The following is a 25,416-nucleotide window of genomic DNA, read 5'->3' as shown; positions in this document are numbered from 1 at the left end:
ACTGTGGTCATCCAGAGCGCGTGATTTTCAATATCCACGTTAGTTTCTTCTGTAAAATTTCGTCACACCCATGAAGCTTCATCGATCTAGCCACTCAAGGTATTTGGTTGCACGACATTTGTTCATGTGTATCCTCAACACCGTAATAAATTTGGCCAATAAGTGTATTTTTCTAGGATACTCTCCAACTAAAAAATTGTACAAATATTATTCTCCAACTAGCAAAAGATTTTACTCCATGGAACATATGTCTTATCCCAAATCTCGTGTTGAGGAGGAGAGCATAGATGAACATCGTTTGGGAGTTCTTTCTTGAGTCTATACCCTTTGCCCACTCAAAGTTATCAAGTTCTTCTCAAGCCATGCTTTTTCCCAAAGATAGTAAACATGACTTGTCCACACCCATGCCTATTCAATCATCAATCCAGCCCACAAATATTTTCTCTCATGCCTACTCAATCTATAGCTTCACAACTTGCTAATGAAAATTTTTAAATCTACAACATGAGGAAAAGATAGGAGCTAGAGCACGGATCACATCCATTATATGGCCAAAATATTTACTCAATTTAAAGTCCACCTAAAGAAAACATAGGTACGAATTAAGGCTGGAGATGTGCCAATTCCCAACATTAATGACTACCATGCCAATTGCATTGAGGAATGATGTTATGAGATGTATAGGTCATCCATTTAATACTTCTGTTACAATTCATAGAATTGGGGAATGGTAAAAATACCTTCTACTTATTATACAAAATTATCCCTATTTATAGATCTATACAATATGTCTTAATAAAGAAATAAATAACTTCTAATTGATACATAATTGACTCAATATAATCCTTCCTAATTCAGCTACTCAAATATAGAAGGATAATAGCGTGATCCAGGTGAGCCTCCCACGGATTCTCAACCTGACCGTGGGATCAAATGCCAAGGGATGACTGAGATTTTGACAACTTCTCTTAATGATATTCAGGTTCCTAACACAATACAAGAGGAATTACAAAATTCAGAGTGGAAGAAGGCAAAACAAGATGAGATTGATGCACTTGAGAAGAATAGAACATGGATTATTACTAATTTGCCAGCTGAGAAAAGGCGTGGGGTGCAATGGATTTTCACTCTATAGTACAAAGTAGATGGATCAATTGAGAGATTCAAAGCTCGATTGGTAGCTAGAGGATTTACACAATCCTATGGGATAAATTATCAAGAAACTTATCCTTCTGTCGCAAAGCTTAACACTACCAGAATTCTTCTCTCATTAGTTGTCAACTAAGATTGGTACTTGCAACAACTGGACATAAAAATGCATTTCTAATTAGTAACATTGAAGAGGAAGTCTACATAGTAATCACACCTAGTTTTGAAAAAAGTATGACAAAGAATCCGGTTTGTAAACTCAAGAAGTCCTTGTATGACCTTAAACAATCTCCCCAACCCTGGTTTGACATATTCACAAAGGTTGTTTCAAAGCTAGGCTACATACAGGGTCAAGCTGAACGTACTCTGTTTATCAAGAAATCTCATGTTAGAAAAATTATTATATTGATAGTCTATGTCGATGATATTATTCTATCTGGTAATGATGTGGAGGAATTATAGAATTTGAAGAAGTATTTGTTAGAAGAGTTTGAAGTTAAAGATCTTGAAAATCTTAAATATTTCCTTGGAATTGAAGTAGCTAGATCAAGAAAGGGTATTGTTGTTTCTCAAAGGAAATATGTTCTAGATCTTCTTAAGGAGATCGGTATGCTTGGATGCAAACCTATTGATACTCATATAAATAGTCAGAAGAAACTTGACACTGAGAAGAAAGTATATCTCTAGTATCAAGAACTCTCATGTTAGAAAATTTACTATATTGATTGTCTATTTCGATGATATTATATCTGGTAATGATGTGGAGGAATTATAGAATTTGAAGAAGTATTTGTTAGAAGAGTTTTAAGTTAAAAGATGATGTAGGCAAAGGGGGGTCAAATCAAATCCAAAAAAATTTGATTTTGACTTCCCTTGAGCTTGCTAGCTCATTAATGTTTGAACTAAGAGTTAGCTCATTATGAGCTATGTTTTAGATCGTTTATTAATTTATTAGTAGCTCATTATTTTGTCTCTTCTTCTTCCCCTTGTCTATTCATTTCCCGTGGATGGTTATTGGGTTCCCGTGCCTTGGCTTCTTGGTTCCCACGGTTGGCTCTTGGTTTCCCGTGCCTTGGCTCCTTGGTTTCCCCGGTTGGCTGCTGGTTTTCCGTGCTGGGTGGCCTTTCCCGTGCCTTGGTGCTTCAATTCTGTGTGGGCCTCTTAGGTTTCTGCGGCTGCCTCTTCGGGTGCCTGACTGGGCTGTTTCCCGTGGCTGTTTGGGGGCTTTTACGTGGCTTTGGTGCTTCGTTTCCTGGAGTTGACTGTTGGCTTTTCATATTCCCTATTTAAATAAGCTTAAATTAATGTTTTGGGGCTGTTTGTATTGCCCTCTCATGTCTATAAATAGTATATGTTTTGGGTTGTTTGAGTAATGTTATATGAATGATTTTTGGAAATGTAAACTTGTGGGTTTTGTTGGAAAAGCTTGCAAGCTTGTTCCATTCTTCTTCTCATCTCCTCTAGGAAAGACTTGCGAGTACTTTCCATCCTTCTTCTAGGCTTCTAACATCTTTCTTCTCTCCGCAAGTGCCACCTCATCTGTATCCTTCTTCTAATGGATGAAAGCTTCTTTAGGTGTTTGTTTTGAAGTCATAAATTTGTCAAACGTTTGTAAGCGTCAAAGTTTGTAAGAGTCCTTGTTTGTAAGTCCTTTTATAATATTAAAGTTGTGTTTTGTTTTGTCAAGTTTTTGAGTACTTTGTCTTTCTATCATCCTAGAAAGAGTTTGTTTTCGTGATAAAAAATTTGGTGCCCTCTCCCAAATTTTTGATTGCATTAAAAGATCTTGAAAATCTTAAATATTTCCTTGGAATTGAAGTAGCTAGATCAAGAAAAGGCATTGTTGTTTCTCAAATGAAATATATTCTAGATCTTCTTAAGGAGACTGGTATGCTTGAACGCAAACCTATTAATACTCATATGGATAGTCAGAAGAAACTTGGAACTGAGAAGAAAGTACATCTATAGATAGGGGGAGATATCAAAGACTTGTAGGACATCTGATCTTTCTCTCACATACTTGGGCAGATATTGATTTTGCAGTGAGTGTTTAAGTCGATTCAAGCACAATCCTACAAAAAAACACATGGAAGCAGTCTACAAGATTCTTAGATACTTGAAAATGATACTAGAGAAAGGCCTATTCTTCAAAAAGATAGAGAATAGTGACACTGAAGTGTATTCAAATGCATATTGGACAGGAAACATCATTAACAGATGGTTAACTTTTGGGAAATTTTCTTTTGTCTGGGGTAATCTTGCTACTTGGAGGAGTAAGAAGCAATCAGTGGAAGCCATGAGTAGTTCAAAAGCTGAGTACAAAGCACTAACATAAGTGAATTTGTGGAGGGATTTAGATAAAAATGATTCTTAGTGAGCTGGAACAAATGAATTCATCTCCATTCTAATGATATGTGATAATCAGGTGGATTTAAACATAACTAAGAATCCTATGCATCATGATAAGACTAAGCATGTTGAAATTGACAAACACTTCATCATAGAGAAGGTGATTAGTTAGACTGTTAAATTGAAATACATCCCTACTAAGCAACAAACTGCAGACATTCTCACCAAAGCTCTACTTAGACCTAACTTTGAAGACTTAATTTGCAAACTTGGATTATAAGATAAATATTCTTCAGGTTGAGGGGGAATGTAGAATATTTAAAAGTCAAAGTTAGAGAATTTATTTTAGGAAAGTATTTTAAGGAATAAAAGGGGAGATCGATTGTGATCTTCTTCTATGATTCTATTTCCTATTTTTTAGGAAAGAATTGTTCTCCTATGATTCTGTTTCCTAAATTTAGAAAATAAATAAGCTAGTTAGTTATTTTCTTTATTAGACACTTTTTTAGTATATGTATGTAGATGTAGTACTGATTTTTAACAAAAAGAACAATGAATTAAGAAATTCTTTACTTCATTTCATCAAAATTACAAATGACCTATAAATAATCTACATACATATACTAAGAAAGTGTCTAAGAAAGTGTTCAAATTATTTTGACTCCATAGTTCACACATAAAAAAAACAAATTATTGGAACGAAATTTATTTATAATTTTAGCTGAGTATTAAAATTCTATTCAGTATACGTTGTTAATGAGCCTGCCAAAGTATCACTTGTTCAAAAACAGATAGTTTAGATTTTGTTTAAGGTTAATGAAGGCTATTTTCCCAAACTGAATACTTAATTTATAATGCATACTGCGTTAATAAAAGTCAGGTTTTAGTTGAGATATCAACAGTCTTTAGGCATCCGTGTACATTCAAACCATTCAAAAAGCTTGCCATAAGCACAACAAAAACCAATTTCTTTTGCCATAGCAACAATACAACTGAACTTTCAACTAGCAAGCATCATGAGAACTGTTTCAAACTATAATTACACTCTTCTTCCACCTACTGTTGCAGATTAATCTAAATGGAACCAGTGCTAGATCCCAATCTCTTGATAAAAAAAATTGGATTTAATTTATTTAAATGAATCTGTATGCTTGCTTATACCTTGTGATCACTTCATAAACTTTATCAGTGGCAGGGAACATTTGGAAAATATCAAAGTGTAGTTAGATTAGTTTAGATGTCTTTTTTAACTTCAAATTAAGTAGCTTAAGCTTCTTAAGAAGTAATCAAGTTTTATCAAATGCAGATGTAGATAACTTCAAGATCATATCCATATCTATCATAATGAGATTTCTAATAACCTCATCAGTACTTAAATATATAAGAACACAGAAAATATGAAAAATCACATTATTAGAATCTAAATTCATCCTTCTCCGCCAGCATTTGCTTTCAATGATAAAGCCTTGCCACAAAAGGTAAATTGTTTGCAGGAATAAGACACATTACCTCCAACCAGAATGTCCATTTTTCATGGCTGCGTCCACTAAGTCTACATATATAGGATGGCGGTCCACCATCCATTGATTCAGAAGCTGAAAAAGTAACCACTTTATGACTGCCATAAAAATATACAGTAGCTAGTAGCCTAAGAAGTTTTGTAAAATAAGGAATAATTTACCTGGGAGCTTGTTGTCAGCAAAGGACCAATTTGACAAAGGACCAGTAATGTTAAGTACTGTAACCCAGACCTCTTTTAATGAACTGGAATAGCCAATATAGAAGGTAAATAAGTGTCAGATGTAGTGTGAATGAACATAAGTATATCTAAAAGGATGCTTAAGTGAAAAGAATAACCCCAAGTTCAAATCAAGGTGGACCCTTCGGGCTCTAGTTGTAGACAGTAAAGCAGATTCATCAATTGACAAGGACGGTAAGTAACTATATTGCTTAGAGACGTCATTTTGAGGTGCAGGAAACTTCAAGCTTCCTGAGAATAAAAATCCTAGTGGGAATATTGCCTGCAAAAGGAAGAAAGAAAATGAAACTTCCAGAATAAGGCAGCATTAATTGCAGCCAAAAGGATCTCTCCATGGGCTATCTCATATATTTAGTGTTCTTTGAAGCTTATTCAGTAACAAAAATTACTCATAGGACACCGATAATTTAGGTACCGTTTTAATTACACGTTGTCAACAAAGAGTTAGCTATCCAAATCAACTTCTTTCCTTGGGATTTAACCACATTTTTATCAACAAAAGCTGTTCCTTCAATACGCTAAAATGATAATTGTTTGACAAGGTGAGGAGACAAAATTGTATGATGTTGGATTACCAGAAATTCATCTATTCTTTACCATCTAAAGCTAACCTGGGCTAGCACCTTATTTGGATGCTCGAACTTCATTTGCTTGTATAGAGCCTCCAAAATCTATTCGAATACCATAATGATGCCATAAATGTCACAACCTCAATTCTAAATTCTCAGAAGGAATTAATAACACAGGATTGCTGGTGTTAATAACATTCAAGTATCAAGTAAAAGGCAAAAATAAAAACCAAGAGAAAGCGTAGTCTTCAGTGAGGCAGCATGCTGAGAACATTGCTAATTGATTGACAGACTACAAAATAAAAAACAATTTACACACCACCCAGGAGCTTTTTATAGAATGATGATCTGCTTTTAAGGAAAAATCTGAACCAATGTGTAACATTTTTGCAGCTTCTGGTGAATTCTTGAAAAGGAAAGTTAATGAATTGGCATCCACAACAGAAAAATCAAAGCTGGAGTCCACGATCTTACTTGCATCTGTCAATAAGAATAAAATCAGAAGGGTTTAAAATAAAGCAAATCATCTTGTGCCACTACATACCAAAGCATTATAAAGAAAACAGATATGAACAGCACAGAAAAAAAAGTGAGAGCTACACCAAGTATGGTTTTTTTTCCCCAAACATACCAAGGAAAATCATTTGACACTCCTTAAACATTGTCTCATTTGGACAAATAATATTTACTGATTTTTATCAGTTTAATTCCTTAAGCAAGTCCAGCATAACAATGTTGATGTAATCAAAAATTTGGGAGAGGGACCCAAATTTTTTATCACAAAAGAAGACTCTTTCTAGGATTTAGAAGATTACAATAACTCACAAAAATTAGACAAATTAGACAAAAACAAACTTTAATATTATAAAAGATGATTACAAGACGCTTACAACTCTGGACGCTTACAAACGATGCAATAAACACCTAAAGAAGCTTTGACTTGAGAAGAATGATATAGATCGAATGAAACTTGCAGAGAGACGAAAGAGGTTAGAAGCCCGAGAAGAAAGAGGAGAAGCTCACAAGCTTTCCTAGAGGAGAAGGAGAATGGAACAAGCTCGCAAGCTTTTTCACGAAGAAACCCGCAGGTTTAAGCTCCAAAAATAACTCACATCATCACTACTTTAATATCCCAAAACAACTTCTATATATAGGCATGAGAAGGAATACAAACAGCCCCAAAACATTAATTAAAAGCTAATTAAATGATGGAAATGAAAAGCCAACATCCACCTTATAATATTCCCAATTCTACACAGGAAACAAAGCACCAAAGCCACGGAAAAACAACCCAGGCGGAACCCGAAGAGGCAGCTGTGGGAACCAAGGGGCCAAGGCACGGGAAGTCTTCCCAGCACAGGAAACCAACAACCAATTTCGGAAATCCAAGGGATAAGGCACGGAAAACAGCCAGCCGACATAGGAACCCAAGGGACAAGCTCAGATTTTTAAGAAGAAAAGGGGAGAAGAAGGGACAAGACCACAAATAATGAGCTATCTATTTAGTTTAATAAATGAACTAAAAACATAGCTCATAATGAACTAATTTTTCAATAAATGAACTAAAAACCAGCTCATAATGAGCTAAATTTTTGTTCGAAACATTAATGAGCTAGAGAAGTCAAAAATCAATTTTTTGGGTTTGATTTGACCCCCCCCCTGCCTACATCAAATGTCATTGAAAATAAATGTCAGAATATTGCCTACTAGAAGTGCATCACCCTACAACATTAGTCATAATATTTTACGCCATTAGTCACAATATTTTAATGCAGAACATAGAAATGGGGGTATGCACATTGGAATTTGGTGCATGATGATTCTACCCAAAAATAGATAACATGAAATTGAATGAGTAATTCAGATGGGCCTATTGCTATTATGCGACAGTTTATAGATTACGAACCCTATACATTCATTATTACAATTATTGTTATGCATCCTATACATTCCTCATTACATTTATTATAGTCTTGAATAGGTGCATTGGTTTCTTATGCACACATTGAAGTTATCAGTCTTTTTTAAACTGATCATTGCCTTAGAGTTGCATATTTTTATGGGCGTCATAACTCACTAGATCATCATTCTAGTTGTTTTTGCATGAAAAGAAAAAGACAAAGTTGAGTCAGATTAGTACTAGGTTCAGTTGTTATTTTAAGTTTATTTTATCTTTGTAAGGAAGATTTGGATCAAGGTTAGTGATCCGTTACTATAAATCTTATGGTTTTTTGGTCCTAGTAGCTATGTACATGAAAAAAAAATTTGGAAATTAAATTTTTGGGACTACTACTATCTTGGCTTGAAGTTTCATGTTATATCATTTTTGAAAGGCTTCACTTGAAGAGAAAGATTTATCAAAAGGGTACTGATTTTTTTTTTTTTTTTAGAATTCTTGCATCCTATGCCGCTTGCAAGGAGTAGAGTCGGCATGGGGCGTGACACAACCTGTTGCGATTTGTTTGTCGGGAGTAAGGAGATGGGAAGAGCCGACTAGAGGGTGGCATACGAGCTAGCAGGTGATTAGCTATGCTAGCAAAGGAGAAGTGAAGAGTTAGTGTGACTTGAGGCTGTGCTAGTGAAGGAGAAGTGAGAAGTTAGTGCGACTTGAGGTTGTTGTGGAAGTAGAGAAAAGAGGGAATAGCTAAGAGTGTGGGGTTCGCCAGAGGAGAAGGGAGTGAAGCTAGAAGCAACACTTTGGGTTGGATGTCAACGAGTAGGTTGCAAACAAAGAGGGAGCATTCAAACAACTTGTGAGGGCTTTGTGAGCTAGAACAAGAAGGAGAGGCGGGGGGGGGGAGGAAGTGCACAGCTTCTGGGTTAAGGAGTTTGGAATCTTAATATTTTTATTTTTATTTTCAAGTATTGTATTTTGCTATGCTAATAAGACATTTATTAGCAAGATTTGACATGATAGGGTTAGATAAATTGATTTTATAATTCTTGTAAATTTAAATAAAATAAAATAAAAAGAATGTGATTTGGCTTGCATAATTTCTCATTCTTAATTCATACATCTCAATTTGGAGCCATTGCTTGATGTGCAGGCACATTTATCTCGTGCAGCAAACCAAGCAACATTAGTGGCATTACCCAGTAATTTCGATGTCCCAAAGTTAATGACATGAATCCGTTTTGCTAAAAAAAAATTTAGGATGATTTCGCATGTCACCTCCATAAATTGTCATTGTTGTCGTTGTTCGATCGAGTCGAGCTCAAGTGACTCTTTTGGGTAAATTCGACTTTGTGAATGTGTCTACGCAATCCGTGTCAAGAACAAATAACATTTGAGTGTTTTCACAAAACATTGCATCCCTAGACTATTGTATTCGTCACACTCAATTGACCAAGAATTTCATATGAGGTCAATAACATCCCATTCATACTTTTAATATCCAAAATTTTTTAGGCTTCTAAAGTTGTCATCTTATTTTTAGGCCCATTATCCCCTTAATCTCCTTTGATTACTAACTATATATTGAGATATGCATCCTAATATGTTGTGGTTAAACTTTGTCCCAAATTGCCTTGCAATCTTTGCATTTTTTTCCTCTATTTGTAGAAACTACTCTATTATATAGAGAGTAGTAAAACTACATTAGAAGTAAATAATCTTTTCATTTTTTGAAGTATGAATTCACTATTGCTGGAAAAGTTGCAATAAAACTTCAAGAAATATAACTCAATTAATAAAGAAAGACCAATTCTTTAAATGGAGTTGACTAAGAAGCAAGAGAAAATATTAATCCAAGGGCATAAAAACGTACTACATACGAGAATGAAAACCAGAATCGTTCGACCACTTTAAATACCTGCATGCCTAAGTGTATGCTGAAGCACAACCCTTTTTGGTGCTGCTTCGCTGTATGGAAAGAACTGGGCTGAAATAGCTAAACCCAGCACACTCAGTTGCAACAAGCATCGTAAAATTAATGGCCTGGCCAACCAACGACTGACAAGAGGCAATATAGGACCCATACACCATCCGGTGACGACACCAACAATTGCTGCCACTATAGCATCAGGCACAAAATATCCTGTAAAAGAAGGATTATACCCAATTCGGTAAAGATGAAGATCTTATTTTTGCAACTTAAACTACAATCCAGCCATGAATAATAAATATGAGAAAATATCCAAAACAATAAAGAAACGGCAGTCTCTTCTTCAAATTAAGTGATTTAAAAAAAATGCAACTTTTTTATAGGATCAAGGTATGGCCCACAGCAAGGAAATTAGGAACCAAAATTCAACACATTTTCGCTATTATCAAAGAGAGGAAAAAAAAAACTCTGTTTAGCTAAAATGCATTATAACCATGTTTTCTTGGAAATTAAAAAATCTACACAAGACAAGAAAGGTATCATAAATTTCAATCTTCTGTTAGAAATTATAAGCTGATACAGCTCTAACATCATAAAACCTCATTTTACTCAGCAATTTCTGAATAACACTTACGGAAATTTGCGGAGACTCTCTAATATCAAATTGCATAGCAGCAACCAACTACTTGATTTGATCAAATGAATAATTCTTCAAATAATCATTCATATGAAGAGTTGCATATAATACTTCATTCAGTAAAAATTTTGGCCAGAAGCAAAAGTTTAGAACACTAAAAAGACAAGTAAATGTTATATAACTTACCATATGGCGGCGGAAGAGAACCCATCATGCCCATCTTCTCAATCAAGAATTGGACAAAAAAACCTCCAAAATAGACACTATATGTAAGACATGGGATTGAAGGGATAACATACACTGCCAATGATCTGAAAAAAGTGATATTGTCAATAAAAACATAAACAGTTAAAAATTCAATACAAATATTATATATCTAAACATAAACCTCAACAGTACACTAAAAATTGAATAGACATTTTGTATATCTACTCAAGTAGCGAAAAAAAAAAAATTTAGTGTACTAAGTTTGTCAAAATTAACGTGGTACATAATTGGCAGCCATAAGCAAGATAACCCAATGAACAAAGTACAAATATCTGTTTTAGGCTCTACTGGATGAGAGAAATCAGTGAAGATTCATTTTGCTCTACAATCTAAAGCATGTTCATACATAACAGCATTTTTCAATAAGTATTTTAGCCCAGCAATCATCATATGTATTGAATAATATTTAAATCAACAAAAAATGGTTGATCATTTCATCAAAGATGGAAAACATACAGTTACAAAAAAGTTAACATGTAAACAAATGCATAGATGGAAGTACTTCAATGATTGATGTCCAAAATGCTTTCTTGTCACACGAAAAAAGAACCATGAAATAAGCATAGTTGATGACATCACAAATGTCAAGTATCCTCCTTCAAGCCCAGCTTGATGATAAACCTGTTTCAAGCAAGGAGAACAGGAAAAACATCAATTTTACTGTCATGTAACTAAGAAACTTCAAGATTATGTAAATGAAAAGGACATTCATAAGAAACTCTGAGGTGAAGTAATGCAAAACTGAATGGCAAAAATTAAACTGCTTTAGTATTATATTTATGTGCACTACAGTTGATTTTTTATCTTCCTATGATATTGTTCCATAACATTTTTAAATCAGTTTCTGTTCAAAAACATTTTCATAACACTAAAAGCGTACTAGTATAAGGTGATATCAACTTGAGTTTGAACGAACCGATCTCAATTTGAAATTATATTTTTCGATTTTGCTTCAGTCCAGTAACAAATGATTGACTTTTTAGTCGATATTTGAGCTTGTTCGAGTCAAGCCCCATCAATTTAAAATTACTTTTTGATACAATCATAATCAATAATGCTTAAAATTTGTATTATCAAGCAATGTTCCATCATAATTATCAGCCCTTTTCAAGTAAGACCAATCTTAGACAACTAAAGGCTACAACTATCATGTACATAAATATAATGGTCATTAAATTATAGAAACTATAACTGCAATGGTAATATGGATTATTTTAGATTAAATGTTAAGAGAAAGCAACCCATCTCGCTTACCAAAGTAATAAAAGCATATAGTCCAAATGCTCCCCAAAAAAATGTTTCATCTGAGAGAACCTTCAAAGTGCACAAGCAACAAAAAAAATTGTCAATTTAAGCAAATGATCACTCAAAAGTACAGCTTTTTTTAATTATGATAAATAAAATTAAAAAAAAAAAAACTCCGGATGGATAACAAATGCCTCAAAACTATCATGAATTTGATGTCTAATCAGTTGCAATTACTGTAAAATTTTAACATTTTGAGGTATTTAGCTGAAAACTTGAGATTAACAACAACATGATCTCTTAAAAGCGTTAATTTATCATCAAACCTCATTTGACAATTTCTCACTGGTGGCTTTTTGAGAGACTGGAAGTGATATCCATATAGTTCTTGGAATAAGCAAACCAATTAGAGAGCTAGGGATAAACATCAAGAATGCCAAATATGGCCGCGCAAACCTGCATTTTTCAACAGAGATGACCACATCAACAATTAAGAAATAATTTGTTATCAATAAGATGATCAGTATGATTTCCATACAAATTACAACATAACAGAATAAAATGTACCATAAAATCACAGATTCATAGAAACAAAACAGAATTCACCTTAATGCATTTGCAATATCATTAATAAAACCCAAGGTTTAGTGTCTAAAAAGTACACTCACAAGAATAAAGGTCACCGCCTATTCATCTTTCTTGGTCTGGTGCCTTAATATTGGACGCAAGCTCAAGAAAATCATGCCTTATACATCATCATCAATATCAATAACTTTAATCCAAAATTTAGGCTAGTTTTATAAAATCTCATTCTCCATTCTTTCCAGCTGTGATGCATGCAGATCATTAAGCTCCACTTCTATACATATTGTCTTTAGTCTAGCCCTCTTCCTTCCTAAACCTTCAACACTAATTTTATCTACATGTATGATGTGTGAATTTTATAGCTTTAATTTACAAGTCCAAATCCATTAAGTTTATTTCTAGTGTCTTATCTTCAATAGATGTTGCTCTTACAATCAACTTAACATAATCATTCATCAATCAAACATAACTAGTTTTGTCACAATATCCATACTAAAATTTTCATTCATGTCACTCTCAACTTGGCTAATTGTGTTTTTTTTTTTTTTACTTCTCAACAATTGGATCCATACAACATAACCGATCTAAGTGTGGTTTTAGAAGTTTGTTTAAGCTACCGTGATACTCTCTTATCTCATAATAATCTCAAGGCATATCTCAATTTTAACCACTTAGCCATCACTCTAAAAATTATATTCTCATTCATATAACAATTCTTTTATATAATAGATTCAATAACCTTACACAAATCACACCTATGTATCATTTTGGCTTCTAGCAGTATTAACTATTAAATTTTAATATCACCTACTAAAATTGTGTATCATATACTCAACATTCCTTTTATGATCATAAACCCTTTTTCTTTAAAATATTTTCTTCAATATTTTAGTTTTCCATTTATTTTAAAAAGTGTCTCACCAATAAGACCTATGTCATTTGTGAAAAGCATATCTCAAGACACTTCACTATGAAAAATCTTGTAAGCATATTTGTAGTTAATGCAAAAATATTAATGTAATCATGTTGTAATTGGAATATCATTAACTTATTCACTTAATAAATGCTTCTAAAACAAGTCAATGTTCTAGCATACATATTTTTATAGCTTAAATATACCTTTGGCGCACCTTATTTTCTTCTTAATATGCATAAGGCAGAAAGAATAATATAAAGAACATTTATTTGTTGTATATTTGAAAGTCAAAGTTAGGGAACTTATTTTAGGAAGTATTTTTAAGAATAAGAGGAGAAATCTATTGTGATTTTCTCCTATAATTACGTTTTTATTTAGGAAAGTATTTTTAGGAATAAAAGTAGAGACAAATGATGATCTTCCCCTATGATTCTGTTTCTTAATTTTAGGAAAGAATTATTCTCCTGTAATTCTATTTCCTAAAATTAGAAGTGAATTAAGCTAGTTAATTATTTTCTTTATTAGAGACTTTTTTAGTATATATATGGATATGTAGTACCACTTTTGTATAAGAAGAATAATTAAATAAGAAATTCTTCATGGTATTAGAGCTAATTCTCTCAACCCTAATCCCTTCAGGCCACCTCCCTCTGGCAGATTTGTCCTGACCATCTTCTTCTTCTATATTTCAGCAATCTTATATGTTCTTCTCCCTTATCTTCTTCTTCGCAATACAGAATGACCTCATCACAAACATTCGACATCACGACACCAAAATCAGGAAGCAGTTCAAAAATTCAAAATCTTGATGGCGGTGATTCTTCTCCTATTCTCATCACAGGACACAAATTAAATGGCCATAGTTATTTGCAATGGTCACAATCAATGTTACTATTCATTTGTGGGAAGGGAAAGGAAGAGTATCTCACAAGAGCAACAACCATGCCAGAGACTACAGATTTGAGTTTCACAAAGTGGAAGATTGAAAATAGTATGATCATGTCACAACTTATCAATTCCATGAATAATGACATAGGTGAAAATTTCTTGTTATTTAGGACCGCAAAAAAATATGGGATACAGCTAAAGAGACATATTCCAACTCTGAAAATACTTCGGAGCTATTTCAGTTTGAATCAATACTTCATCAACTTGACTTATTCGAAACTCATTCATGGACATGTCTAAAAGATGCAGTAATATACATGCTGTAATAACTCATATTTTGACCTAATGAAATAAATTTTTTCATGAGTCATTAGAAATCCAAATTACAAACTGTCTTTGTCATAACATAGATATCGTAGTACTTTAATTACACTAATTTTTCTGTAAGTTTTGGGAATTGATAAAAATCTTTAAAAAAAATTGACACCTGCTAGTACAAGTGGAGGATTTTGGGACCAGGTGTGCATTTAGCAAACCAATTTTATCAAAATTTTCTAAATATGATGGGATATTTTATGAATATTTTCCTATAATTTTTAGAGCTCTAAATTTGAAAATATAAAAGAATTTATAAAGGTTTTTTACTAAAAATTAAATAATAACATAATTACATTTATATTATATTATTACTTTATTATAAATATCTTAAAGTTTTTAAATAGAGAAATGTTAGGAGAATTAAGAAACAAAAGAGAGGTGAGAGAAAATAAAGTCAGTATTTGTAGGTCGTGAAGCAATTTTTTATAGTCGGTTCTATTGAAAATTTGCTCATCTCAAGGTAAGAAACCATTATCATATTTTTTTATTTCAAAGATTTTGTGTATTTTATATTTTCTGCATTTTAATTTGGTCAAAACTTACAAAAGTTATGATATCTAAATTTTTAACAAATTTTCAACGTATAATTTTTGGTATGTGATAGATGTCGTCAATAAGAGCATTTTGACTAATATTATTGAATTTCATCTGTTAAAATGAAAGTTATTGCATTTTGTGCGATTCCTACTGAATAGAACTAATTGGATATTTTATTTAAGCACACTGTTAATAGAAGTATTGTGAATGAAAGTGAGTATGTGATTGGGTAATAGTTTGTCGCTATTACTATTATAATAATGTGATACTAATATGTATGAAGACAAGTAAAAGTTGGTTTCACTGATGTTAGCTGGAGATTGACTGACCTGTATAGAATGATAGGCCGACAAGCTTTTGCTTTAAATATTATGATTAGGTGTTATCATGTACTGATTTACTTGATACACTAATTAGGAGATATAATGAGTTATTATTGTGCCGACAAGCAAAAAGTGCCGACTCTCTTTACTAAGCCCACAATTATTAACAACTACCTTACTATTGAAAAACACAGCCTAAATTAGGATTTCATACTTGTTTAGTATGATATGATTACTGAAATGCATGCTACTAATTTATTGTTATTGTATGACCTTATAATTATTGTACTGATTTACTATTACTACATTATTTTACTACAACTGCCACCAGCTTTGTTGATGACATTCTACTGTTACTATTACCGAATGAACACCAATATTTTTTGATACAACTGATTCACTGCACTGATACTGAGCATGTGATATACTGAGCATGTAATATGATGCATGTGCATACATTTATATGATTTTACTGCCTTAATATGATTCTGACAGTTCTTCAATACTTTCGTTTTTTCTCTTTATACAATTTTTTTACTGATTGATAGTGATGGTTGATTTATTAATTCGACACATGTACTGATTTATTAGTTTCTCCATTGTACTATTATGCTGGCTTTTGTACTGTATTGTTTTACCATTTACAGACTTTATTGCTACTTATATAAGTTTTACTGGTGTTACATTGATTCATACTCGCATAACATTACTGCTATGATTTGATTGCTAACGTGCATATTATTCATTTGTCATGCTTTGAGTTCAGTTGTAGGATTTAATTATTTGTTGAGCTTTTGAGCTCATTATACGTTGTTACATGATTTAAGGTTAAGGCAAGATAGCAGAGTTGTGAGATTGACCATGAACGTTAGAGTTCAGTTTAATATCAATTTAGATATTCTTTTGTACGCTGAACAAAATATGTGTGATATGATTATATAGATCATGAATAGTGTATATAATTTTTGAGAAAATAAATACAAATATATATATTGATATTTTGATCGATAGTTTTATTTATGTTGATATTTATATTGATAAAAGAAATTAGGTCGCTTTGGCTATTATATATTAAAAGATAAAAAAAATAATAATTCTTCTAAATTAGATTCTGGGGCATCACTCAAGCAAATTGTGGAACAAGAAAGCTTGTTCAAGTTTTCCTTGGGACTTAACCACGACTTGGATAATGCTAGAGGTCGAGTCATGGGCACCAAATCTTAGGAAGGCTTTCTCAGAGGTTAGGTGTGAAGAAAATATAAAGAAAGTGATGATGAGATCTAAAGAACAACGCACATCAATGTTAGATGCATCTTCCCTTGCTGTCCAATCATCTAACAACAATGGTGCAAATCGTTAGAAAGGGGAAGGCTTTGATGTGATTACTGTAAGAAACCAGCTCATTACAAGGAGACTTGTTGGAAGCTCTCCATGTCAAACCAGTTGATTGGAAACTAAAGACACAGTTTGATAGAGACAGCAAAGCACATGTGACTTCCAACTCTGAGAGTGCTCCTGTTCCCGAACCTAGCCCATTTAGCAAAGAACAGATGCATTTGCTGCAAAAATTGTTTAGCCAAGTTGGTAGTAGTAAGATTATTGGGACAAGTTTGGTTGCTCAAACAGATTCACATACTGCCTTCACTACTAAAAAAGAAGACATGAGACTGTGGATACTCGACATTGGTGCTTTTGATTATATGACAGAAGATGCTGCCCTTCTCCAAAATTATAAGCCAAGTAGTGGTCAATAGTCTGTATTGCTCGGTTCAAATTCTAAAATTGTTGGAATAGGTTCCATCCAACTTACTAAAGAGTTGTATCTCAACTCTGTCCTTCATGTTCCAAACTTGGATTTTAATCTTTTGTCCATTAACAAATTGGCTCGTGGCCTTCAATTTGTTACTAATTTTATCGAAATTTATGTGTTTTTAAGGACATAAAATCAGGAAAGATGATTGGCAGTGTTAAACTATGCTTTGAGCTCTTCTCCACCCATGTGACCGATCCCCAAAACAAGTTCCTCAAACAAGTTGCGTCCAATCTCAGAGTCTATTAAAATCTCTCAATTTTGTGTCCAATTATAATATCAGTAAAGATAATAAAATTATATTATTACACTATCATCTTAGTCATCCAAGCTTTATGTATCTTTGCAAAATTATTTCCTAAATTATTTATAAAAAAAGTCCTACATCTTTTTATTATGAAACTTGTCATATTGCAAAGCATACTCGAACTGTATATCCTCAAATTCCATACAAACCTTCGACTGCATTTTCTTTGATCCATGTATAGGGTCCCTCAACGATCAAAAATGTTTTAGGCACTCGATGATTTGTGACATTTGTTGATGATCATACAAGGGAAACTTAGAGTTTTCCTTCTGAAAGAAAGTTAGAGGTCGGACAATTTTTTCAAACCTTAAATCTTATGGTTCAAAATCAATTCAACTCTAGAATTTAGGTACTCAAGTTAGACAATGCTAGGGAACACTAATAGTCTAAATGCCTACTTTCAGAACCATGGGATTATCCACATAAGTCTTATGTTGACACCCCTCAACAAAATGGAGCGGCTTAGCGCAAGAATAGACATCTCTTGGAGGTTGTCCAGTGTCTTATATTTTCCTCTAATATTCCAAAATAATTTTGGGGCGAAGTCATTCTCACAGTCACCTTTTGATCAATCGTATGCCATCCAGAGTTCTTAATTTTCAATCTCCACGTCAACTTCTAAAAAATTTTCCTCACACGTGCAACTTCATACGATTTATCACTGAAGGTATTTGATTGCAGACATTTGTGTATCCTCAACAACGTAACAACTTTGATCATAGAGCAAATAAGTTTTTTTTTAGGATCTCTTTCTCCAACTAAAAAAAGGTACAAATGTTATTCTCCAACCAACAAAAGATTTTACACCATCATGGATGTCTCGTTCTTTGAGCATATGTCCTATCTCAAATCTCATGTTCAAGGGGAGAGCATGAATGAGCTCAAGTTTGGGAGTTCGTTTTCAAGCCTATGCCCTTCTCCCACTCAGAGTCACCAACTTCTTCTCAATCTATGCTTGTGCAAAAAGACCATACACAAAACTTGTCCACACCCATGCATGTTCAGTCATATGTCCAACCCACAAATGTTTCTTCTCCCGTGCCTGCTCAATCTATGGCTCCACAGCTTGCTAATGAAAATTTTAAAGTCTACATCATCAGAAGGAAAAGACAGGAGCTAGAGCACAGACATAGCAAGCATGTGTCCAAGATATTGACGCAATTAAAAATCCAACTGAAGAAAACATAGGTATGAATAAGGCTGGAGATGTTCCAATTCCAAACATTGATGACTCTACCATGTCGATTGCATTGAGGAAGGGTGTTAGGAAATGTACAAGTAATCCAACTGTGAATTCTATTACTTATGAAGGGCTATCACCATCTTATAAAGCATTTGCTGCTTCTCTTGATGATATCTAGGTTCTTAGCACAATACAAGAGGCATTACAAAATTCAGAGTACAAGAAGGCAGGACAAGATGAGATTGATGAACTTAGAAGAATGAACATGGACTATTACTGATTTGCCAGCTGGAAAAAGGCTTGTGAGGTGCAAGTGGATTTTCACTATAAAGTATAAACCAGATGGATCGATTGAAAGATTCAAGACTCGGTTAATAGCTAGAGGATTTACACAATCCTATGGGATAGACTATCAAGAAATTTTTGCTCCTGTCATAAAGCTTAACACTATTAGAATTTTTCTCTCATTGAATGTCAACCAAGATTAGTACTTGCAGCAACTGGACATAAAAAAATATCTTTCTAATTGGTGACCTTAAAGAGGAAGTCTACATGGAAATCCCACCTGGTTTTGAAAAAAAGTATGCCAAAGAATCAAGTTTGCAAACTCAAGAAGGCATTGTACGGCCTTAAATAATGTCCTCGAGCTTGGTTTGACAGATTCACAAAGGCTATTTTGAAGCTAGGCTACATACAAGGTCAAGCTGATAATACCCTGTTTGCCAAGAAATCTCATGCTGGAAAAATTGCTATATTGATAGTCTATGTAGATGATATTTATTCTCTCAGGGAATGATGGAGAGAAATTATAAAATTTGAAGAACTATTCGTCAATAGAGTTTGATTTTAAAGATCTTGAAAATCTTAAATATGTTCTTGAAATGGAAGTGGCTAGATCAAGAAAGGGCATTGTTGTTTCTCAAAGGAAATATACTCTAGATCTTCTAGAGACCGATATGCTTGGATGAAAACCTATTGATACTCCTATGGATAGTCAAAAAGAAAGTACATATATAGATAGTGGGATATAACAGAGACTTGTTGGACGTCTGATCCATCTTTCACACTCGACCCGATATTGATTTTACAATGAGTGTTATAAGTCAATTCATGCAAAATCCTATAGAGGAACACATAGGAGTCAATAGGATTCTTAGATAATTAAAGATGACATCAGGAAAAGGCCTATTCTTCAAAAAGTCCAAGAATTGTGACACTGAAGTGTATGCAGAAGCAGCTTGGACAGCAAACCACATTGAAAGGCTATCAACTTTTGGGTATGGTTCTTTTGTCTGGAATAATCTTATTACCTAGAGTAAAAAGCAATTAGTAATACCCAGAAGAAGTGCAGAAGCTGAGTACTGAGTTTTGGCATATAGAATTTGTGAAGCCATTTGAATAAAAAGGGTCGGTTCATCTCCTATTCTAATGAAGTGCAATAATCAGGCCTATCAGCATAGCTAAGAATTTCGTGCATCATGACATGACTATGCACATTAAAATTGATATAGTTCATCACAAAGAAGGTGACTAATGAAACTGTTAAATTGAAATACATTCCTAATAAGCAACAAATTGCAGACATCCTCAACAAAGCTCTACCTAGACCTAACTTTGAAGACTTAAATTGTAAGCTTGGATTATATGAAATATATTCACTAGCTTGAAGGGGTGTGTGGAATATTTAAAAGTCAAAGTTAGGGAATTTATTTTACAAAAGTATTTTTAAAAATAAAAGGAGAAATCAATGGTTATATTCTCCTATCATTATGTTTTTATTTTAGGAAAGTATTTTTATAAATAAAATGAGAGATCAAGTATAATCTTCTCTCATGATTATGTTTCTTAATTTTAAGAAACAATTATTCTCCTATAATTCTATTTCCTAAAAATAGTAGAGAATTAAACTAGTTAATTATTTCCTTTATTAGGCACTTTTTAGTATACATATGGAGATATAGTACCTCTTTTGTATAGGGGTGTCAAAATGGGTTTTAGGATGGCTTCGGGTCTAACCCGAAACTAACCAGCCCTCCACTGGCAAGATTTAAACATAATTTAGTCTAAATCATGCCAAATAACAAAAATGATAGCTTTAAATCCTACAAAAAGTTAAATCCTTTAAAAAATTTTATATTTTATTAATTTGATGTTTAATTAAGTAATAATTAATTATGATATTAATATATAAACCTTGAAATTTTAATTATATTTTATAATTTAAAACTTATAACATGTTAACAAAATAGAACACGCCATTTGCACCACCATTTGCACTTTGCACCATTCCCAATGCATGGCACAAATAGCATGCGCTATTTTGATATGCCACACCGTGCCAAGTAAATAGTGTCGTATGTGTGTCGCACCAAGTCGCACGCCATAGCGCACACCATTTTGAGCCATTGACATGTATGCATAAACGAGCCTGAAATATGAACCTGAACTCAACCAGCCGCAAACTCAGGTCAACCCGACCCGACATGCTGACCTAAGCGAGTACAGAGCAGGCGAGCATCTGTAAAGCGTGGGACGTGTGGCACAGGGGTGAGAGTAGGTGCGGGTAGGATGGCAGAATGCTATGGGGGCGGGAGGCATGGGTCTGCCAGTGCGAGAGCACGATGTACAGGCACGCATCCCAGTGCTAACGCAGCGCGCTAGTGGTGACGTGCAAGCAGGATGCGGGTGGCGGGTTATTTTTAGGTCATTTTTGGGGTAGCGAGTTGACCAAGACATGACTCAATTTTTCAAAGAGGTTGGGAATTGGAGCCTGAACCGAACCCGTTTGTTAAACGGGTTGACCCGAAACCAAATTTTTTTGGTCGGGTTCGAGTCGAATTTTTTGGTCGTGCAATAAATTGACACCCTGACTTTTGTACAAGAAGAATAATTAAATAAGAAATTCTTCAGTTTTCATTAATTGTGTTAGCACATAATTGCTTTTATGATCTTCATGGGATGAAACCAAATGGATTCTCAAGTCCAACATAATTTTTCTAAGTCTATGTTTAAATGCTCTCTTCCACAACTTCATGTATGACTCATATATTTCATTCCTCTATAGCTTAATTTTTAACACCTTTGTTCTTAAATACTCTACTAAAATACTTAAAGTATATGATGTTCTCTTAACCTTCAAAAATTCAATAAAATTTTTCTTTAATAAACATTGCAATATCACCCATAACTATCCAAATTTCAAGAACTATATTAGATGGTTTACTCTTATGCATGTTCTTCAAAGCAATCGAGTTCTTCAAATCAATCAATTATATAACTCATTATTTTGTTAGTTATCATACCGGCCCCAACCACCCCCCTCCCCCTTAAGAAAAATAATTTCTTCCTTAAAATTATGCTTTAATAGTTCACTCAAACCTTAAAATCATGCCTTGTACAAGAAGGCTATATTCTAGGCAGATGGAATTTTAAGAGGTCAATCTCTAAACCCCATCATTTTTAGCACATTCTAAAGCACGAACCATAATGGGATAGATACACTAACTGCTAGCTGCCTTATTAGGTTTCGAAGTGCCAAAGCCTTGCAAAAATAACTGCTATCAAGGGTAATAACAGCAAGTTGCCCCTGGTACTTACAATTGTCCTTAATTTATGGATAGGCCCATGCTAAAAGAATTAAGCTCAGGAAACAAGGTTTTGAGCAGGTTGCATGCTTACAATAATAGCCAACTTTAAAATAAAATAAAAAATTGAAATCCTGAGTCTATGCAATATGTTTGCAATTTTTTTTAGTTTTTGACACAAAAGGTACTTCATAAAATTGCACCTTCACGTCAACATCCTTAGACGACAGCATAAATGATATTACCAAAAAAATACAATATAAGTGAAAGAAACAAGACAATCAAGTATGAAGGTTTAATAGGACATTCAAGTTTGAAGGTGTATAATATCAGCTACAGTGGAATGCTATTTTTGTTTTTTTTGTAACAAACATCTGGAAAGAATTAATTCAGCCTATTAATTTAAAAGAAGTTTAGAACATGTTCAATGATTTCAATTAAATTAAGTTCTTACCAGCTCATTGCATGGCTTGATAGGAGCAATCTTAGTATTGAAAACACAACCGGAATCACTATCGCAAGGATGACAGCAGAAGCATGGATCAGCATTCCTAACAGGCATGTCACAAACTTCAAACACTTGAAACTTCAAGAGTTAATAAAAAAACAATCAATGAAAAATCTACCATAACAATTATTAGTCCAACAATTATATAAAGCAAAGGTTAAAACAGAAACAAAAGTTATGAGATATAGCAATTTAAGATAATTAAAGAATTTAAAGTTTAATTCTGGCTGGACAAAGCCATTTTCAACCAAAACAAATAGATAAAGAAAAGAAACAAAGCTGCAAATGCAATCCCATGCACAGCACCAAAGACATTCAGGAAAAGGTACTCAGGGCCTTGGAAAACAGTACCTCTAACTTGGAAAGAGGAAAGAGCATTTGATTTCACCAAAAATAAAAAAAAATTAAAAAATAAAGAAGAATGAACCAAGCGCAAGCCTTCTTTTAAGTATCCCAACTAAAATCTCTATTCTTTTGCCCACCCACCTACTCTGACCTGCTAATTGAATGAACTATTTTCTACGTTCAGAAAATTCTTGCTCATTTCTTTCTCGCACTTCTTCTTTCAAGCCCCTTTCTCACTTGTACACAGTTCACAGATCAGCCACAATGCTGCTAGGGAAGGCTTTAACTTATAAGAAGCTCTCCCCACCCCTCTTTAAAAAATAAATAAATAACTGTTCATGTCAGATGAATATAAAACAAAACATCTAACTTAGAAAGTGTAAAAGGAAGGCAACTAGGCTATGTCATGCTGCAGAGCATCAATGACTACACTTTAACAATGATGATGCAAATAAACAAATCATCCTTATTTCATTTTAATTTAGAGGGGCATAATATGAGGATGCAAAGCTAGAGAATTAATAATATTCACATAATTCCTCAAGAAATAATTGTGAAGCAAATGAGAACAGCATACCTATTATCAAGCCAGAAAAGGTTGACAAGGAAGAGCGTAATGCAATATTTGGGTACTGAAGCAACAGTGGCATGAAGAGGAATATGACCACGGGAAGACTGTGAAGTAAAAACGCTGTTTTTCTTGAGTAAAATATCTGGAACACAGAAGGGTGCCAAGCTGTGTTATTTAAACGTTTACACATATACCCTGTCATCAATCAACAGAATACAAGGAATTGTACCCCATGCCATTCAGCTTAAATCACAGGTATGATGTAATAAGTACCATGAAGAGAGACAGGTAGTCAAAGTATACAGCACGATCATTACTTTTCTTGGTTGCAGGAACTTCCAGATTTCTCTGTTTAGAATTTAGCAACATCGTGGAACTTGCAAATGCATGAAGCAAGCGGATTATATTCTCCCCACGTGCTTGGATGCTTCCTGGTCTGGTTTAAAATAGTCCAAAATTTAAACCCAAAAAAATAATAATACATTCAGAATGAACTGACAGGATGAGAGATTATTACGTGCGGTGTCCGGACTGTCCGGAGGCAAATCCGGGCGCGCCACATCACCCGGATGCACCAGGCCCCGAGTGACGTGACGTGTCCGGATTCGCCTCCAAAAGAATCCGGACGCCGCACGTAATAATTTTCCTGACAGGACAGGCTAAAGCATAGTTTGCAATTTCAGCACATACAATAATCTTTCCATTGTATCGTAAGATGTATGATAATAATAACCGCCCAGGACAAAGATGATATCAAGTCCTGGAATATTGCTATAATCTTCAGCAAGAATTCTGTAATCTGTATCACCAGGAATAACACCAAACGCATCCTGAAAAAAGAAAAATGACACAGGGATATGCTGTTTATGAACAAGAAGCATATGAATAGGGAAATGCATGAAAATAAGAGAATGAAGAAAAAAGATTTAAATAAGAAAATATTGGCAAAAAAAAGTTTCGGCCAATTAAAAAATTGATACAAGCCTGCCCAGTATAACTTTTAACTTTTGGCCAGCGGGCCTAAATAAAAATTATGAAATTTAAACAAGGGATTCTCCTCTTTCAAGCATACCCCAAGGCTTCAGTTTTTATCAATACCACACAATACAAAATTATCTTTATTTTTTAATTTTAAACTACCAACAGAGGAAGCGTTAAAACATGAAACAATCACCACAGTTGCTGATAGCAAGCCTAGTAATGCTAGATTCGTTGTAAATATCAACATTCAATTGATTTCTAAATGCCTAGGAAATCACAGTACAACATAAAAATAGAACATAAGTAGTTAGGGAAAACAAATATAATCATGCAAACGGATAAAAGAATCACAAGCTATGATTATGTGGAAATTTAACCAACCTGTTAACCAGGACTTAAACGACCCAACAATCCAGTGGAGAAAATTATTTACAGAATTACATGATTTAATCAAAGCTATTTACCCTGTCAACTAAATAAAAGGATAAAAATAGTTCATGTACCTCTTGAATAAAATTGATGGAAACACAAAAATCTTTGCATGCTCGAACAAAAATTTTATATGAAAGTTGTATCTCGAGGCAATTTAGAAGATTTATGGCACAGATTCCACATAAATATCTTTCAACGAGTAATAAAAAAGAAAAAAAAAATCTCATGCTTACATTTTAAAGACTGAAAAAGCTTTTAACATGCATGAC

At 33.7% G+C, this 25,416-nt stretch overlaps 1 protein-coding gene across 1 annotated transcript in view; it reads right to left on the bottom strand.

The window, feature by feature from the left end:
• LOC110104855 (endoplasmic reticulum metallopeptidase 1) overlaps positions 1-24,630 on the bottom strand; it is a 37,275-nt gene extending 12,645 nt beyond the window's left edge. The window contains exons 1-13 of the mRNA XM_020834126.2: positions 24,425-24,630; positions 24,008-24,170; positions 23,741-23,876; positions 22,765-22,861; positions 12,126-12,255; positions 11,809-11,868; positions 11,057-11,175; positions 10,474-10,598; positions 9,639-9,863; positions 6,146-6,306; positions 5,356-5,519; positions 5,180-5,262; positions 5,008-5,093 (exon numbers count right to left, since the gene is read on the bottom strand). Coding sequence (XP_020689785.2) covers positions 5,008-5,093; positions 5,180-5,262; positions 5,356-5,519; positions 6,146-6,306; positions 9,639-9,863; positions 10,474-10,598; positions 11,057-11,175; positions 11,809-11,868; positions 12,126-12,255; positions 22,765-22,861; positions 23,741-23,876; positions 24,008-24,170; positions 24,425-24,615 — 1,740 coding nt within the window. The 5' untranslated portion in view covers positions 24,616-24,630. The remainder of the gene's footprint in view (positions 1-5,007; positions 5,094-5,179; positions 5,263-5,355; positions 5,520-6,145; positions 6,307-9,638; positions 9,864-10,473; positions 10,599-11,056; positions 11,176-11,808; positions 11,869-12,125; positions 12,256-22,764; positions 22,862-23,740; positions 23,877-24,007; positions 24,171-24,424) is intronic.
• Positions 24,631-25,416: the final 786 nt, after the last annotated feature.

The sequence above is a fragment of the Dendrobium catenatum genome, unplaced genomic scaffold, assembly GCF_001605985.2.
Source record: "Dendrobium catenatum unplaced genomic scaffold, ASM160598v2 fragScaff_scaffold_621, whole genome shotgun sequence".
Taxonomy (NCBI): Eukaryota; Viridiplantae; Streptophyta; class Magnoliopsida; order Asparagales; family Orchidaceae; genus Dendrobium; species Dendrobium catenatum.
The sequence above is the reverse complement of the archived record's forward strand: the minus strand, read 5'-3'. Positions and strand labels throughout refer to the sequence as shown.